Raw genomic sequence first — 20,335 nt, forward strand, 5'->3', positions numbered from 1 at the left:
TGGATAAATAACTAGAGGAATAAATGGCATCAAACAGTAAAACTATTTGCGCTACAGACCACAGTTTATAATTACAATAATACATTATCAAGGAGCATAACAAGCTGTTTTGTGCACATTCAAGCTAAAATGGCCATGTCCACTCACTTTAAACCATTTAGTGGATAACAAGGAGTATTTGCAGTAAGGTGCTTACTTTGAGAAGACACGGGACACCCCCTCCGAGTGGCAGTAGACTGTGTGAAAGAGCCAGGAGAAGGACAGGCAGAGAATGGCCCCCAGGAAGAACGCGCCTATAACAATCTTCTCCTGGAACGGGGCCACAAATGTCATATTGGGCCTGAACATGTACACAATGCCCAGACAGAGAAAGAACAGGCAGCCTGTAGATACAAGGAAAATACTGGTTGACTGTGTGTGAGTGTAAAATCTCAATAACCCTATAAATGCTAATCATTTAAGGCACTTACACAGAGGCCCCTCTACAGGTCAATACAATAAATGTACAAAGAGTAAAATCGAAATCGAACTGAACTCAAAGCACATCAGAAAGCTTAGCAGTCACTAGCAGAACATCATCAAACATCTGCATCCATTATGGCTCAGTCACACCACAAGTTCAAAGCTGAAAAAGATCAATAGCCGAACATTACAGTCTCATCTTACGATCGGTACCATTACCTAGAGCCAGAGTCTATCATGTTAAGCATGACCTTACACCAGCTCCTACATTCAACGTTATGTGAAGAATGGTAATATTTCTCCTCTAGGTGGCAGTACAGCATGCAGACAGTGAGTGCTTACTGGTCTGATGTAATTTTTCTATTTAATTTAAATGCAATTACAATTAAATTTTATTATAAATTTATATTTGGTTATTTACATTTATCTTTATTATGGGTACTATACATATAATAAATTCATTTAAATATGTTATTTTGTATGGGCATGTGTTTTGTTTACCCAGCACAGAGTCAGCCTATGCATGAAGAGAGTGCATACTGCTCTGATGTAGTTCCTATGGTGATACTGTATTTAAATGTTGCCTTATTATTAGTTTTCTTAATTTGCTGGCTGTACCCAGGAACAAATCCCTAGACTGGTTATTTTAAATTCTAAAAATATAAGGGGAAAAAAAAATATACAAATGTGTATAGGTGTGTTTTCCATACCCAGAAGATGTGTCCAAATGTTGCCCGTTTCTGTATGGATTCTGAAGATGCTCTTGAAACAAGCTCTGAAGGAGGGCATGGGTGGCCTGTGCCCATGCAAAAGGAAATCATTATCCTTCAGCCAATCAGGGAGGACATCATGTGGAATGACACGCCATCTCCCCTCCCACATCTAAGACACAAAATTAAAAGCATCACTATAAGATCTCAAAAGCAACCCTGCAGTTTTGAAAAGATGACGTATCTGGCCACTCTTTGACATGTCATTATGCCAACCTCAGGTCAGCATTACTAGTTGGCATAAAAAAAAGCCCTCTCATTTGACTTCAGAAAGTAATTACATGGTGTATGTGAGAGAGGTTGAGAGCAAGAAATAAGTATTACAGTAATTATATGAGTTAAGGCACAGGCAAAAATTACATATACAGAGAGCCAGAAATAATTCTAAGGCTCAAAAAATGCTCTAGAGGAGTATGTTAGCACAAATCTAGGTACACAAGCTTATGTATTATTTCATGCACAAGTTACAGCAGGGCAGTGCAAGTCAACATCTGTCAAGTTGGAGCAACAACCTGTGAATCCAACAAAGTAAGCTGAAATTTATAGCAAGCTACCTGAATAACATGCAGTTTAACGGAACGGTTTACACAAAAATGGAAATTTGCTGAAATGTTCTCACCCTCAGGCCACCCAATGTGTAGAGGAGTTTGTTTCTTTGTAGGAACAGATTTGAAGAAATTCAGCATTAGGCTACATTACTTGCTCACCAGTGAATTCTCTGCATTGAATTGGTTTACTTGTGGTTTATTGCTTTTAATCAGATGTTTGGACTCATTCTGACGGCACCCATTCTATGCAGATTATTTATTGGTGAGCAAGATGTAATGGTACATTTCTCCAGATCTGTTTAGAAGAAAAAAAACCTAACTCACATTGGATGGCCTGAGGGCGAATAAATGTTCTGCAAATTTTAATCTTTGGGTGAACTATTGTTCCCTCAGCAAAAGAGTCTAGTTAGGACCAAAGAACACATCAAGTGCAATAACATCTTGGCATAACATCTTCATTGGCACAATTACACAGACGGTGTTCCTTTCTATCCATCTATATGAATCTTTTTTTTTCTTTCTTAAAACTAGGTTGCTTGGTTTCTCTTTATCAGCAGTGGTGACACTGCTAAGAAGCTTTGCAGGTTCTCAACAGCATTCTGCCAAATCAGGCCGACAACAACCACTCCTGTGCTATCATACCAGTCACAGGCGTGACCACAGGATTATATCTATAAAAATAGCACATGCAGTGAATACAGCCGAGGGCAAAGAGGCCATGAACATGCTGTATCTGCTGAGAGAACCGCTCCTAGCTCTGTGTGTGTCAGGACATACTTTTATACAAACAAAACAGAACATGAAACTAGGTCAGTTTGTTCGATTGACTCGACTCCATGATGTGCCTTTTGGTCATCTGTCAGAATGCGTGTTTTAAAGCCTTCTTAGATGCATTCCTTTCAAGAGTTTGTACCCAAGTCCTGATTGTGAATGGCACTGATTGGATCTTAAACTGTGCTTGCTCTTCGACACAGAGAGCTTTGGCTTCTTCCCCAGAGGGGGAGAGAGGAGAGGAAGGAAAGAGCCATTAAAGCAGAAGGGGCTCAGAACATGCTACAAAGGACTGCCTTCAGTTCCTGTTCCTCTGCATATGGCAGACTCTCAATACAAGACTGAGATGAGAAGCTGCCGGAGCCGGAAGATGGGCGTCTGGTTTGGCAGGGATGTTTTTTTTCCGTATTGGAGGACTGTGACTTGTTCGTGCAAAGGCAGCTGTGATCAGGAGAGGTGCGCTGATGTCATGCGTTTATCTTCACCGTATAACCCTTGTCATGTGAACTCAATGATAATGTACATCTGTGTTTACAGAGGGTCTCAGCTGTGTGCGTGAGATGAACTGACCTTGTGCACAAACTCCTCCATCCTCTCCATGGCGTGGTGTGCCTGCAGCAGAAGTCCTTCATCAGAGCTCTTGTCCTCTTCTTCCTCTTTTTCTGTTGTTTTCTCCTCCTTTTCGTGTACCACCCTCCTTGAAAAGAGACACTGAAAACACAGAAAAAAAATAATAAGACAGGTTTCTGCATCATCTGGCACAGTGAATATATGGTTTCTATCTTCATATTTTTTTTGTTAGTAAATTTTTCTGATGTATAGATAGACAGATATATAGGAGTATTTTGTTTGTAAAATATAAAATACACAATATTGTTTATAAATTGATATAAATATATCTAACATGCAAAATTAATATCCATCTATCTATAAATAAAACAAAATATTGTAATACAATGAAATAGGTTTATATATTATATTTTATAAAAAGGCAAAAATGCATGTCAATAAATATTGCACTGAAATATTCAAATGAAAGAAAATAATTTTCACACATTTTAATAAATGTAGTTTAAACTCACTACTTAATCTCACTAACAGACTAATCAGATGTTGGACAACTAAATCAACAATCCTGACTCAAGAACAGTCAACTGGGACATCACAAACTCAGAACCCATATACAAAGTAATTCAAGTACTCTCTATAACACACACACACAAACACACACACACTCAATTTAATTAATACTGCAATTGATTGGTATGACCTTGCTTATGGCATGCTCGAAGCACTTTGTGTGTTGGATCCCCTGCTGACTCGCTCCAATTTATCTCTGCGCACAGCGTGTGCTTATACCAACAATCAGCGGTGTGTGTGGGGGGCATAGAAATCATCCCCAAGAGGCTTATATACACACTTATCTATGAAACATACAATGTTGAACACACTATGATGCATGTGCAAACATCAACACAAACTATTAAGAGTACCAGAGTGAACACACTCTCTCGCTCTCTCAGGTACTTCCACTGATCAGATATATAAACGCACACAAGTTTAGCATCGAATAAATATCAAGTCGGCTTTGCCTTGTAGCAAATCTGTGGCAAACAGATAAGATAGGAGAAAGGGTTGCAGAGGGTGAAAGTGTGAGGTGTTGTTTAGTAGCACAGGTTAACAAGCCTCTCTTAAACGGATCAGACTTGGCCAGTGGGACAAACAGCATCTCGGTAATCAGCGTTGACATGGCATTAGCGTGGTACTAATTCCCTAGCAGCTTTGAGAATAGCCCCCTCCTCTTTCCTCAGGCTGATACTAAGAAACACACACCCACATACAGCTGGAGGGTGTCCTTAACAGAATAAGTTATGACTAGAGCAAAGTCATGGATGTAGGTGACCTTGAATGCCCTGTGCTGGGGCATAAGGGTCACTTCCAGTGGATAGCCAGCAGGGGTCCCACTGCAGTGTGTTAAGCACCATTTTGACAGTGTAATTGCACACAGATAACATAACAGAAGACAAGTTTCAACAGCAATCTGAACCACATTTCTTTTACGCTGAAATTAGATGCAGTCAGTCAATAAAATCATAAACAGACACTTCTTCAGCCCAACAGAGCTTTAAGGCAGGTCCATAAATAGACACGCTTCAATGGTTTCTAAATTTATTCAGCCTTGAGTTCAGCTATTCAACTTTACCAGATTAGCAGAAAGATGAACTGCATAGCCCTTTAAAGTTCAAACAAGAAGTAAAATGGATGAAAAATCAAATGTGACATTTACCAATAATAATAATAATAATAATAATAATAATAATAAACATAAAATTTTAGACCGTAACCAAAAAAGTCGGAAAGAAATATATAAATATAATAAATATAACTCTTCAACACTATTTTTTTTATTTTATATTAAAGTATTATATATCAAATTAAATATTATTTTATTGATCGCCAAAAATTTTTTTATCAACATTAAAAATCATTATTATCAGAGGAAACAAATTCTGATTAATAAAACACTGCCTTTCACTTATTTTTTCAACCATTCATGAAAACCACTGTGTGAAAATTCATCAGTTTAAAATAGGTTTAGTCTAAATAAATAAATATATATATATATATTTTTCAAATTAATTAAAAGATTCACTATGAAGGAGATGAGAACATCACTAAATTAATACTATAATATAGATGCCAGGCAGATGATAAAGCCAGACAAAAATCATAAGTTAAATAAATCAAATTAAGCTCAATACTTAGAATGCTTATAAAGTATGGGTTTAGTAAACAATAAAAACAATGTCTGGACATCAGTAAATATTACAAATCAAATACAGTTGTAGCTGAAGGGTTATAGGTCGTTATGCCCCAGAGTGTGAACCAGATGAATCAGACATTTGCAATAGAGTGAAACAGACTCCGGAGAGTCCTAAATATATCTTCACCTGACAAACTATCCATCTAACAAGAAAAAACTGTGACACTTCCACGGACAAGTAAACCTGTGAACAGAGGTGTCACAGTTTAAAAGGCAGACCAGCTAAGAATGAGTCTGTCTTGTCAAGAAGAGGAGCTGAGCAGGACCAGAACTAGATCAATAATGAATGAATAACCTACTTCTGATCCCTGCCAGCAAGACAGCGCTCTGTAAGAGGGGCCGTGTTAAGTTCACTCTCATTACCAGAGTGTGTGTACATATTAAACATGTGGTGTCTGTCCTAACGCTTTAAATGCTATCCATAGTTCGATCCATAGCCCTGACAAATGTATTACCATTGCGTACCTATTAGGGTACTTCATGCCTAAAAAGGGCCTCTCTTCGACCTGTGCAGAACGAAGGAAATTGTCAACACTTTACCAGATAATATACAGTTTAAAAACATATATAAATGGGTCCACAAATACAGATTTTATAATGATATATTCAACTTAAATTATGTAAAATTTATTTAAAATATTATAGATTATACAAATACAGAATTATGATAAAATGTTTAAATGTATGATACAAATTATATTTGTAGATTTATATAAATATTTTTATTATGACAAATATACAAACAAAAATAAATAAATATATAGTTTTTTGTTTGTTTGTTTTTCTTACTGTGATCGAAAATGATTCATGCTCTAATATAACATTTTGGTCACCCCACACAGCCCTTAATCCCAGAGTAATTGAAACATGCAGTGTTATGTTCACTGCGTGCACTGATTGGTTGGATGTAATGACCCTCTCTAGAGAACATCAAGAAATAAATCACTCTACTGCCAGAGACAGAGGTTGTTTGCCAAGGACACAGCTGGGACAACTGGTATAGACCTGTTCAAGGAAAGGGGGAGAGTAAATACAGAAAAAGTACTGGCTCTACACCTCATAAAACAACCATGTAGGTTGTTTACAGAGCCTGATGGGAAAATAAGAAAAATGTCAAACACTTCAAGTACTCCAAAGCACTTGAACTCTTCAGTATGTTTGCCCAAGCCTACATGACAAGCAGACTGTCCGATTTGCTGGGTTTAGCATGACTCAGCTGTAAGACTCCCGCCACCTGCTACCTAATAACACAGCCAGCATCTTAAAAGCTTTGTTGAAGTGATGTTTTTCCTTCACTGATCAGAACAAGAGACCACATATGGTGAAAATAAAGCAAACCTCAAGAAGCATCAGTGGCTGCATTTGCAGTACGGTTGCTGAATAGATGCACATAGTTCAGGGAAGTTCATATAGCAAAATCAAACTAAGGAGTTTCCATATTTAATTTTATTCAAGGTCTCTTGGATAGAAACAGTTGTAAATTAGTTTCACATGACCAAGCCTCTCTGATTTGCACAATAGTGTATACAGTACTTTGGATGCCTTAGTTTCAAATAATCAATGAATATCCATAATCCCATAATAATTTCCATTATATGACGCATAGGGGCATTTTTGGGGAAAGTTTTAATTGTAATGATTATAATAATGCGTTACTTCATAAAGTAATTTACGTTACTTAGTTACTTTTTATGGAAAGTAATGGATTACAATACTTTTGCATTTGGCTACCTTTTGTTATCTGGGTTGGGCCTGCATTTTGTTTTTGTTTTTTTAATAAAAAAAATAATTTAAAAAGTAATACGTTTGGCAAGTGTAAAGGCCTTTTCACACCAATAATGAAATTAATAAGCCTCATGGCAAAGCAAAGTAAGTTGCATTACTTATTTAAAAAAAAGTAACTGTTGTAAAAGTAATGCATTATTTTACTAGTTACTTCAAAAATCACTTTTGTAGCTTTAATAGTAGTTTTATTAGATTCAGATGAATGTACACTTATTAGATTTAAAGGGGGGGTGAAATGCTATTTCATGCATACTGAGTTTTTTACACTGTTAAAGAGTTGGATTCCCATGCTAAACATGGACAAAGTTTCAAAAATTAAGATGTACGTTTGAAGGAGTATTTTTGTTCCCAAAATACTCCTTCCGGTTTGTCACAAGTTTCGGAAAGTTTTTTTCGAGTATGGCTCTGTGTGACATTAGATGGAGTGGAATTTCCTTTTATGGGTTCTAAGGGCACTTCTGCCGGAAGAGCGCGCACTTCCGTATAGCAGAGCAATGAGAGGCTGAGCACAGACATTTCACTGATCTGAGCGATTCACTGATCAGAGCGAGAGCGTCGCGAAAAGTCACAAAAGAAGTGTGTTTTTGGTTGCCAGGGCAAGACAACCCTGCACAGATTACAAAAAAAAAAAAACAGCATTAAGGGACCAGTGGATGGAGTTTATTTTTACAGAGCATCAACGGAGTTGTGCAAGTGTTTGTGTTTGTTCCCTGCATTTCGAAGATGCTTGTTTTACAAACAAGGCCCAGTTTGACGACGGATTTGCATATCGTTTTTTTCCTGATGCAATCCCAAGGAAAAAGGGTCACGATCGTGTGTTGGAACTGCAGGCGGTGAGTAAAACTGCTTAAAATATCTCTGCCTCCTTGTTAGTGCGTCCGCCTCCCATCTGAGACCAGGGTTCCAGCCCCGCTAGGAGCGAGTCGTTGCTGCTGCTGCTCTCGTTCAGTTTCAGCCTCGGGATCTGATTCTGGATCATAAATAAACGGCTGAATCTGTCTGTAAGCCATGGTTTGTTTTGGATGATGGTTTTTCCCTCACGGTAATGTCACAGCTTCCACATGTTCTCAACACAAAAGCCTACTGGCGCTCGTGATTCTTTAGCTCCGCCCACATGTCAAGCCTCCAGCCAGTCGTGTTTTTCCGGGAAAAATTGGTACAGACTATCTTTCTCTTATGAATATAATAAAACTAAAGACTTTTTGGAGTTATGAAGGATGCAGTACTACTCTATAGGTACTCAAGATTAACAGGATATTGAGTGAAAACGAGCATTTCACCCCCCCTTTAATTTATACAGAAGACTATGCAGTGTTATTTTACATTTGATTATTAAACCAGTATACTGTTAGACTTAACAGAAAAATATAAAATCACTGTTTAATTTATATCTTTGTTCTATTATATTTATTGATGTTTGCAATTTGTTTATTTTTCTATGCAGATAAAAATTTTCCCAAATAGAGCTTTTCAAGTCATCTTTTTTTAAATCACAGAAATATAAAATATCGCAATGGAAATTTCTTTTTTCAATATTGTACAGCCCTACTCTTAAGTAGATGAAATCTTAAACTTTATTAGAAAATTATTAAAACAAACATAATTGAAAAACTGTGACATCCTTCAAAATACAGACTAGGAATAAAAAGTCAGACACATGGGGTCTCTGCAGGAGATCAGCAGGGCTATCTCCCAGCTCTGGGGTCTTGTGTGAGATTAACTAATGGATGGCAGGTCATTTTGTTTTTCAGCACATGCAAATGCCTAAAAGTCAGATTAGACCCAAATCATATGAGAGTTATTTTACAAAGAAGGGCTAGGTCAAGCCTTGCACTCAAAAAGCCTAAAAACTGCTTTGCTGTAATCTACTGATGGAATTTTTACATCTAACACTCTACTTTATAGATTCAATAAAACGATGTGTTCTAACTAGCCACAACATTACAGGTTTACAGCATTTATTAATTATATTGTGCTGACTGAAAGCAAAATACTGCCAAGAATCATATCTAGACAGAATAAATTTGATGTTTAATACAACACTATGGAGGTTATAGTTAGAGCAGGACAAAACAGAAAAAAATCGGCCCTCAAAATGTTGTGTATCACAGATGCAACTGGTTAGTACAAAAAAAAGATTAATAGCTTGGTGTTTTATCACGTCAGGCCTGGTGAAGACAAAGTGTAAAGGTTCATGTGGAGCTATGTTCCATCATTATGTGACCTCATTAAGTCAACAGGGTTCAAGCAGTCATGGTGTTACACGCTGCTCAAACTTCAATAGACAGCTTATTGCCATGTAACGATCGTCAAAATATTAACGACAACCATGCTGGTAATTCATCATTGGGAATATAAAAATAATGCAGCACATATGCACGGTACTTTAAGGTGACTTTGAAAGACATTATGATACACTTTTAGAGTGAGGCATGTGTTCGGTGACAAACAACAGAAGCCGAGGTTTGGCACAGTAGCAGGGTTTTGGCAGGGATATGACCCTGTGCATTTAAATTCCAGGAATGCTGGGAACATCCTGTTGCTGGCCTCTGGAATGGCAGAGTCTCAGTGGGAGGGCCACGTGTTTTTAGTACAGTTCAGAGGCTACCATAGTTCAGCTACTACAACTAAATATCTTTGAACCAGAACATTGGAACACATCAGAAAGTTCATGTAGATTTGATAGGCTAAGCAATGGTCAGATGCTACCACGAACACTTCAAAAGTTTGGGGTTGTTAGTATTGTTGTTAATGTTTTAAAAGAAAGTCTCTTATGCTCGACAAGGATGCATCAAAAATACAGTAAAAACAGTAATATTGTGGAATATTACTACAACTTAAAAACTTGCTTTAAAATGCAATTAAACTGTAATTGATAGAAAGTTCAGAAGAACAGCATTTATTTGAAACAGAAATCATTTGTGACATTATAAATGTCTCTGCGGGCTAGAGCTGGATGATTAATCGAAAAGTAATCGAAACCGAAATTCAGAGCCTCTTAACCGACTTAATTTTCCCATGTCGGTTATTTCGGTTTTTTAATCCTGTTAACACTTCCCCCTGAAAAACATACTAGTGCTTGCGTAGCCACATGACTCTGCTCTCCAGTCAGTGGCATAAAAGCAAAACACGGAGCTGAACACCAGTTCAACACATACTGAAGGCCCACGAGCGGTGAGCCTTGCGTCTTCACTAAACTTTGTCAGTTGTATTTATTTTATGGTTTGGACATTTAAGCGATTAGACGATCGGATGTGTATTATTATGTCGAGCTCCCATGTTTGCGCAGCTGCATTGTGGCACGAACACTCATATAAACAGCTGTGATGGTCTTGTACGGTGTAGATAGAACTGTACATGTGAGTTGGACGATATATATATATATATATATTTTTTTTTTTGTAGATGTGTATGCATATGAATGTGTATGTGGGCATGGTAGGGGGATGTGAATAAGGAATTGAAGTCAAGGCTCTAGAATTTACTATATGAATAATATTAGATTACTTTGTTGATATATGATTACATTAATTTTCTTTAATTTATTTGTTTATTATTATTATTTTGGAAACAGGATGATTATTGCAAATGCAAGTTTTGAATACTGGAGAAGGGGTAGGATTAAATAAGTTTTACTTCTTCCAACCCCTTTTCAGATATGTTAAAGAGTGTTAGTGTTTATTTGATGGTGTGCATATGTATGCGTGTGTGTATATATGTAAGCGTTTCTATATGCATGTTGGTATGTATATGTACCTGTATATGGGTATGTATGTATGCACGTAGGTGAGGGTATGTGTGGATATATAGACGGTTTCAACGGCAACAAAAACAAACGTTACTGCGCATGAGCACTTTTTTGGACCTAACTTAACTTCCGGCAGACTTCCAAATAGAATCAATAACAACAGCCAAGTCCCTCTAGAGTAGATATTTTTTGATAAACAAAATGTTTGCTGCGTGGATCAGGCGGACTTAATGCAATTCATTATTTGCCAACAGTAGATGTTTTAAAGCATAGACATAAAGCGTGAGAAATAGAGGTTTCCCACGTAACAGCTGTAAATAAAGCAGAGCTGGTACGCTCATACGCTGCTATCAGGCATATAACATGCAAGTCTTCCTTCAGAAATACAGCGATATAAAAACACCTGTGCCTCGCTTTGATATTTAAACATATAAATGTAAGGAATTATTATTATTAAACGTGCAGTACTTAACGTTACTCAATGAAGCCTTTTTGAAAGAAAAAAACTGTTTTAAAATTGTGGGGAGTCTCCAAAAATAAATAAATGTATGGGAAACACATCCCACAGCGCAACCACCTGAGCCCAACTTCAGTCTACTCACCACCTTGCCTTTAACTGCGTTTGTAGAAGGCACTGCAGCCAGCCAGACCGATATACACAACACAGACCGGAAGTTAACTTAGGTCCAGGCGCGTGCGCCCGATGAAACCGTCTATACATGTATGTTCATATGGATAGGAATGAGGGTTCCGAAGCACATGTGTGTCTATGCGCTCAATCTCATGTGGGAGTTAAAGACTGGCTGTATGTGATAGAAACAAAGTGTAGGAACTTATTAACATGTCTGCAATAATTAAAAAGAAAGAAAGGAAGATCGCGCGCACAGAGGAACTCAAAAACCAGTTGTCAGCGCTGTTCTGTGATTACTAAAGTAGCTTAGAATCTCAAAACTTATTATAGCATATTTTTCTACTTTTGAAGGCTATTTACAACCTACAGCTTCACAATAATATAGAGACGGTATGACTAATTCACAAACAGCAATCACTCGTACTGGTACTGTGCTAATTTATCTTTATCTGATCTTTATTTATCTCTTACACCGAGCAATAATCTATAAGAAATGTTACGAAGATAGATAAAATAACTGCTGATAGTGAGCTATGATGTCAGATCGCGCTTTTACTAGTCGATCTCAACCGTCTGGCTGAGGCCCCGTCTAAAAAGACGCTCTGGACAGTTGACAGAATGCTGCTGCGTGTCATCATGAAAGCGTATCATTTACACGTGTTATTAAGCCTGGTCACTTGCAAATGTAACCATTCAAAAGACTTTAAAGCATTCATACAAGACGCGGAAAAGCTGAACTGAGCAGCTGGTTACTCGCGCTGTGCTCAGTGCGCCCGCGGAGAGAGAGTAACGGAGAGTAACAGAGAGACAGTAACACTGAACTGAACTCTCCTTTGTGGAATTGCTAATGCAACCTTTTCACACCACAGACTGAACACAATTAATCATTGCTTGGTCATTGGCCAACAAAGTATTGACTGTTGTATGAAGTTTTGTTTGATAGAAAGATATGTAATGGATTACAAACAAAGTTATCTGAAATTATCAAGATGAATTTGTTCTGAAAGTTTAACTCTTGAGTTCTTGTCATATTTTATTACCATTTTCTAAACTATAGCAAATAAACTGATAATGTGAGAAATGTTGAAGGTGTCTGAATAAATTTTGGTTTGACTGTATGTTTAAGTTACAGTGCTATTTTACATTTAATTATTCGGTTTCTGTACCTGGACACTTGAAAAAAAACTTAAACACTGTGTAAATAGTACAAACAAATAAACAGAACGAACATACAAATTAAGCACTTTCAAACAGGGCCCACTGGTACAACCTGTACCGGGGCCCTGCTAACCCCAGCCACGGCCCTGCTTACAGTACAAACCTTGCCAGTGAACTATGAGGGCAAAAAAACAAAACAGAAACAAAATAATCGTTCATTAATCGTAATCGAGGTAAAATGTTAAATTAATCGAGGTTTTGAATTTAGCCATAATCGTCCAGTCCTACTGCGGGCTCTTTTAATCAATTTAATGTGTGCTTGTTGAATAAAAGTGTTGAACTACTTTCTTACAAAAATATCTTTCTAACCCCATTCTTTTGAACCGCAGTGCAGTGAAAAACTCCTTCTGATACAGTTTTCCCATATCTCAGCATTGATAAAATGACATGGTTTGAAGGTCAGTCATGGTCAGCAGTATTGGAGTAAATTCTATGGATAAGATTGCATGTGCACTGCAGGCCTTGCGATTGAGCAACCATCTGAGAAGTTCCTGGAAGCAACATGTTTAGTTCATTTCCCTGTCTGTAGAGAACCACACTGGCCCAGCTTACAGCCTGAACTACAGATTTGTCCTGAAAAACAACATATTTGTCCTTGGTTCATTGAAACAGAATGCAATCCAGCTAAGTTGGTTAACAATAATTTAATGCTTGCAGAAAATATATGATATGACTGATTTTCAGTCATGGTTTGGCTTGTGTTTTAATGTGTTTTAATTTTTACCTTCTCAAATGCTACACATAGGTAACCTTTGTTACAGTAGGATTAGGCAGATGTACACTGCCTGGATACTTGCAAAGCTAGCTATTCACACAGTCTGCAAACACAAATTTTGTGCCATCCATGCACACAGGTTACTGTAACAGCACCATTTAAAAAAAAAAAATACTTTATGGAAGCAAGACTGTCCAGAGAGACACTGTCCCACAGGATTAATTTTCCACCACCTCCATCTTTGCTCACCAAGAATCCTACTGTTAATGGTATTCTGTCTCCCTGCTCTCCCTACCGGGCCCTTAGGGCCACACGTTTAAAACCACAGAGTCCGGGGACCCCCGCCCATCCATTCTTCTTGATCTTCCCCTTCCCTCCACCAGTCTTCAGTCCTCTTCTTTCTATGACAAACATCACATGTTTGGCACAGTGGAGCTACAGTTTCTTGCTCAATCAGGAACTGAACTTTATACAGACTTACATGCTCGCTCAAACTCTTACATGTACACAGAAAAACAACTCAAAAACAGATTTTTCAACCAAATCCCTGGAGGGACAGGAAGCTGGAACTAATGATGCCCTTTATCCAAACATATCTCCAAAACTCAGTTCCAGAAAGAGAACCATGGGAATGACCAAAAATAAAAAAGCATTGTTTACTTTGTTTACAAAAACATTGATAAATACGGTTGTTATTAAAGAACTCAAAAGTTTGCAAATGTTCACAAATTTCCAGACATTCTGGCTTTAAGTGAGATCATTTGACAAATGCACTCCTCTAGTTTGGCTTCTACAGAATTTAACAAGTACAATTAGGCAACACGTTGATGATGAAATTAATAATTTGTCTCTGATTAGAAAGTAAAACAAGCTGTATCACAGAAAAAACAAAAACCGGAAAGTACCAGGGGAAGTTGTGACTGTGTATGGTGAGACAGAGTTATCAGTGTCATTCAACTGAAGAGTTAATCAGTTTTTAGCTCAGAGTTGGACTAAATAATTGAGCTGAGTTCATACTCCGCTCAGTCTTCCAATCACCTGAATTAAGTAGTTCCTGGTTAAAAATCTACCTTTTGGAGCCGTTAGATCTCTAGTCTTCCTGTTGTTGCCATACAAAAAACAATCATCTAACTACACAGTTGCTATAGCACCAAGGCAGAGCTGCGGATTAGAGTAAAACAACCAGTTACCTTAGAAAACCAAAGAGCAAAAAGATAATAGATGAAATCAACCCCATCTCATTAAGAATAGTAGCACCTGGAGATTAATGCAACCCTACCATGGTACGTACCATGGGTACAGCAGGCGCAGTGATATTACGCAACCCAGAGTTGCTGGGGACTATTTTCAGATGCTGCATAATATCATTGTGCCTGCTGCACCCATGGAACGGCAGTTCCTTAATTATACAGGAATGAAAGTATAGTTCCTAGCCATATCGGATTAGAAAAAAAATAAATAAATATTGCAACTTTTCATTTTCCTTCGGTCTGAGTACACAATGTAACTAAAGAACAGTCAAGATTTAACAGAAACTATTTTTTGAGCGAGATGCTAACAGTCTAATCATATTTAATGGTCTATGCTAAGCTTAGCTAAAAGTGCCACCACCAGACTGGAGATGCTTAACTCTAGGGGAATTGGAAAATGATCCTAAATTTTTTCTTTTCTTTTTTTTTTAAATGGAGTGTTCCTTCAAAACTTGAATATGAGAGAACAATTCATCATAGAATTGTTAAGCCTTACATTAAAGCAGGTGTGTTTAGCAGATGATTTGTGACCTATAACCCAGTTTGCAGGTGTATTTGTACTAGTGTAGTGAGCTTCACAGCATGCTTTGATAAGCAGAAGAGATAGGCTCACCATATGGCCTACTGCATTCTGTAGGCCGTATGCATATAAAACATAAGGAATGTAAAATATTTCTTCACAGTAGTAAGAGACCAGTCACACAGGGCACATTCTAGTGTTAAAACAGCATGGTGGAACTGACTATAATGCACATTTATATGCATATTAACTTTTTTTAAAGTTATTAATAATAATAAAAGACAAAATACAATTTGAGCCATTTTTTTTAATTCTAAGATAAATTTGGATAAACCTATTAAAAGATATATATTAGAGCTGCAACTAACGATTATTTTTTCTGTCGACTAATCTAACGATTATTTTTATTACAATAAATAATTAATACAATGTTCTTTTTTTAATTAGTTAATGAATCCTTTGTATAACTTTACAAAAAAAATATATATATATAAAGTACAACTTCTAATATAATATTTCAACCTTTATTCATTTTCAAACAATGTGGTTGAAGTTTTAACAGTATAAAATAATAAAGAGGCAAAGAAAATTATGTTACTATGGTAAATATGAGTTTATGATAGCGTTTATAATTAAACCACAGTAGCCATAAATTTACAGTTGTCTGAGACGTCATGAAATGTTCTTTAGCATCACAAACCATAAAATGTAGTCAGGGTTCTGCTGTGGTTTAGCATGGTTCCCAGAGATCTGGAGCTGATTCTGGGTAGCTCGGTGGTTTGTGAATGTTGTCTCGCGGCTCGCTGTCTTTTAATGGGCCGTTCGCATTTCACGTCTTTTGCGCGCTCAAGTTCGGCATACTGGGGCATAATGGAAGCGAAAAGTTTGCGACGCGCTCGTTTTTTCCAGGGGCGTCCGCACCGCATCGAGTTAAAAACATCTCAACTTTTCAGAATGCCGCAAGCGCAAGAATATCAGACCTGAATCAGGAAGTTGGTCACCAGATCACACGGTAACAAGGTAAACCGTAACACCGGAGAGCGCCAAGATGTTTTCCTCTGAGGTGCTCGCGCAGCGCAGTTGTGCTGCCGTGGTCCACCATATCGGTTTTATGAAGGGAACAAAGGGCCATTTTATTTGTCCTCTGTTTAAAGTATTCCCATACATTTGATAACAGTGGTCTCTGTTTTTGTGATAGAATGCAACTTTCTCCATTCCCAGTATGCCATTACATGAGATGTATACAAACAGTGTGACGCGTCGACGCATTTCATGCACGTCGACGTATTTTTGTAGTCGACGTAATCGATGACGTCGACGAGTCGTTGCAGCACTAATATATATATATTGCATCAACATTTATTTTTATCATGAGAATAATAATTTAAAAAAGTGAAATATTACAATCCAATATAATGTGACAAACTCAAATTTAGGGCTGCACAATGTGTCGTTTAAGCATCGATATCACAATGTACGATAGTCATATCTCAGGATGTGTGATGTAGGCTGTTGTAGTTGATCCGTTATTCATGTACGGGCCAGCTGCTCCCCGGCCCTTGACGAATGTGATTCGCGGATTAATTGCACAGCTTAACCATCATAGAGTGAAAGTTTATCATTGACAGGACTGAAAAACACATGCAAATTTAACAGGGCAGAGAGAGAGAGAGAGAGAGAGCGCACGCGCACGAGAGACAGAGAGAAAGAGAGCACGCGCGAGAGAGACAGAGAGAAAGAGAGCGCACGCGAGAGAGAGCGATCCATCTTCAAACAACACGAGCGCTGTCTTGCTCTCTCTCCCTCGCATATTAATCAATTGACACGATGGTGTCAATGTTTAAATCATTTAAAATGAGAATGTAAGTGTGCTCACCCCATTTTTGTTTGTAAGAAAAAATATCGCAATATATAATCGCAGAAAAATAAAATATCGCAATGTAATTTTTTTCCCAATATCGTGCAGCCCTACTCAAATTTCCCTTTCTTTTTGTTTAATTGGTTTATCCCACCACCATATTATTCTATTTGGTCCAGTAACAGCCAATGATGCTCCTCTAGCAAACTTTACAATGACCAACATTTAAAGAAAATCTGGAGTGTAAAAAATGTGTACCCCGTGTGAATGAACAGACATATTCAAATACACGGGGAAAAAAGCATGCTAACAATGCACAAAATGGTAAAATCTATAGCTGCTTGTGTGAACCAGAACAATTTTGGCATACTCGAGGGAAAATAGTTGATTCTCATTCTCCAGGTATGCTCACACACCAGTCTCTCCTGTGTATTGATGGACATATAATTCAATTAGACCATCATTAAATTTAAAATGGATTTCTCTCAGTTGTATAAAAACGGTAGTTCTAAATTGTGCAATCAGACAAACTCAACCACATCCACAAGAAACATGATGCAAAATAAACACCAAACAGTGTCTATTACTGTGTGCTGAGTACTGTTTAAAATTTCATTAGCCTAGCCCTTTCGTGGATCTACCTCAACCCGAAAAGCAAGTACGGTGTCTGTTCTAGGGATGGGATAGTTTTACACCTGCCCTGTCTGACCACACCACACCACACCACACCACAGCCTCGGCAGCCAACTGCCACGTGGATCACAATGAATGACACAAACATTTCCAGAGTCAGATTATACAATACACAACCATTTTGTGTATTTCTGCTTGATGCATGCAATTGCAGACACAGACAGCTCTTGCAAATACAAAGAGAGTCCTCTTGAAATCTGCTAACAATCCTCTTGAAATCTGCTAACAATGTTAGAGCTATCTGCATATCAGTGTAACATGTAGCTGATGTAGAAACATAAATACAAATTATTCAAAAATCAAGAAATATCAAACCAAATGAAAAGGGAAAAAGATCAACTAAGCAATTTTAATGTAACCGTCTCTTTCTCCCTAGGCATATTCCTATGATCCTCAACTAAACCAATCTGAATTACTCCACAGATCATTTGACAACCTTCGGAACCTTTAAATTCTCCTCTGAGACTAAAAAAAACAATATTTTATATATTATATGTAGTTATATTATAATATATGTCTATATTGGACTGAAGAGAGTAATTAAAGCTCACAGAAACAAATAATGCACAAGAACATAATCCCCGTGCAATTCTTCTGTACGCTGCACCTCAAATGATGAATCTGCTGGACTCAGGGTCCATAATTGACTCCAGATGCAAATTAGATTGTGTGCAGTCACTGTAAAGCATTCTTTATTAGTTCATTAGCTTTTTTAAACAGTCCATTGAGTTCTCAAGTGAATGCACTTATCTTATTGAGTGAGAATTGGTAAGAAACCAATATAAGCTACTTGTGATCCTAAAATACTTTATACATGTATTTCAGTGTGGCTGAAATTGAGGTTTCTAAGTCCTTTGCTTTAGATAAGTGAAGTCGGAGTCTAAAATCTGATCAGAAGAGCCATTGTGAAAGAGCCTACACACAAATACCTGTTAAGGCACATTAAATTAAGTTACTATAAACCATTAAAATGGTTAGTTTTTAGCTAATTAACTAAATAACTTGTAAGAGAAATTGCTTGTTACTGTTAATATATCATTTAGTGAAAATTGGTGTATTTCAAATAGTGTATTTCACTCAAAAGATGTGTGTTAACGATTGTAACAAGGTTAAGGGAGCCAAATGCACTGCCTCTAGCTTTTTGCTTATTATGCCCCACTACCAAAACAAACAGGATATATAACAGTGGTTGACCTATATGTCTTTTATGTCAATGCCAATATCTAAGGAGCAGGATGGTTGATCAAGTCTGACAAAAGCGTATCAGTTTCTCAGTTAATAGCAATGGCATCTGTGGTTCTGCACTCACCCCGTTCTGTGAGGGGCTGTATGATCTGTGATCTGTGCTGGCACTCATGGTGTCCTGACCGTCTGAGGTGGATGTGCAGGTGGAGTCAGTATCGCTGCTTGTACAGACTCTGTGTCTCAGGACAAAGGCGACGCCCTCGTCCTCCCTCGCCTCCCCCCTGTCCAGCTTGCTTCCTGTTGCTGTTGCTCTCTCTTAAAGCCACTGGACCAGACTGGACCAAGAGGGCGCTCGTCTCCAAAACTGTCCTGTGTGGATTCCCAGCAGAACACGAGACTCACTGATGGACCTGGTAAAGACATAAAAAAAAATAACATTTAATATAATCGACTATAATAGATATAATAATATTACTGACCCCAAACACTTAAGCCTGCATACACCATGTTTCCATAATAAGCACAGTGAGGTTGTTACTTTATATAGCTGTAATTAACAATCCTACATTTGCAAAAAATAGCATATGCTCTGAAACATCAGCAGATAAACATACAAACTGCCTAAAATCAATTGACCATTACTTCTACTTACTAAAAGTTGGGCTTAGATGGCAGTAAAATACATGTGACTGCAATGGTGATGCATAAGCAAAATGATTGAGAAGTTATGTATCTGGTCAGTTGTGGTGTTAAATTATATAAAAGGGAAACGAGTCAATGGGCTTTGCATAAACTAATTGAGAACTCAATGAAACTACACAGAAGTTCATGAATGCCATTTCACAACAGGTTTTGAAATCAGTGATCCTGCCTATTAGTACAAAACAGTGTTCGTTGAAAACTTACAAAATCCGACAAAGCCTTAATCCAAGCTAAAAATACAATACTTTTATACAGACTGTCGGATGTTGTAAACCCTGCGGCCCTGCCAGAGTACTCATAGCACACAAGGGCATTTGAGTTAAAACCGGTCACCTGAGGTCCACTGTAACTAAATATCTCAAGTCATGCTAAAAAGCTAACACGGATAATCAGGATCTCTTCCCAATCTGCATCCACATTCTGATATAGATCAGGTTTTACGCCACATCTACAGCATTTGACTAATAACTGAAATCAGCCGCCTCCTTCAAACACTCTCTGCCAGCTTGAAGTGCATTTAATTTGAGTTGGGATCAGCTGCAAGCCTTGAGCAGTCTGCCAAGTTCACATAAGCGAGAGGCTTCACAGCCACAGATGTGAAACTGACAGCATCTCTCTGCTTAGAGTTTAACTCCTTTTGTAAATGAAAAGTGTG

At 37.6% G+C, this 20,335-nt stretch overlaps 1 protein-coding gene across 2 annotated transcripts in view; it reads right to left on the reverse strand.

Moving 5' to 3' along the window:
• The window catches only part of adipor2 (adiponectin receptor 2), a 34,501-nt gene that overhangs the window by 5,712 nt on the left and 8,454 nt on the right, over positions 1 to 20,335 (reverse strand). For both annotated transcript variants that reach the window (XM_052581965.1, XM_052581973.1), the window contains 4 exons: positions 19,103 to 19,388; positions 3,122 to 3,262; positions 1,173 to 1,344; positions 197 to 383 (listed from right to left, as the gene is read on the reverse strand). In XM_052581965.1, coding sequence (XP_052437925.1) covers positions 197 to 383; positions 1,173 to 1,344; positions 3,122 to 3,262; positions 19,103 to 19,150 — 548 coding nt within the window. In that variant the 5' untranslated portion in view covers positions 19,151 to 19,388. The remainder of the gene's footprint in view (positions 1 to 196; positions 384 to 1,172; positions 1,345 to 3,121; positions 3,263 to 19,102; positions 19,389 to 20,335) is intronic.

Source organism: Carassius gibelio, chromosome A4, assembly GCF_023724105.1.
Source record: "Carassius gibelio isolate Cgi1373 ecotype wild population from Czech Republic chromosome A4, carGib1.2-hapl.c, whole genome shotgun sequence".
Classification (NCBI taxonomy): Eukaryota; Metazoa; Chordata; class Actinopteri; order Cypriniformes; family Cyprinidae; genus Carassius; species Carassius gibelio.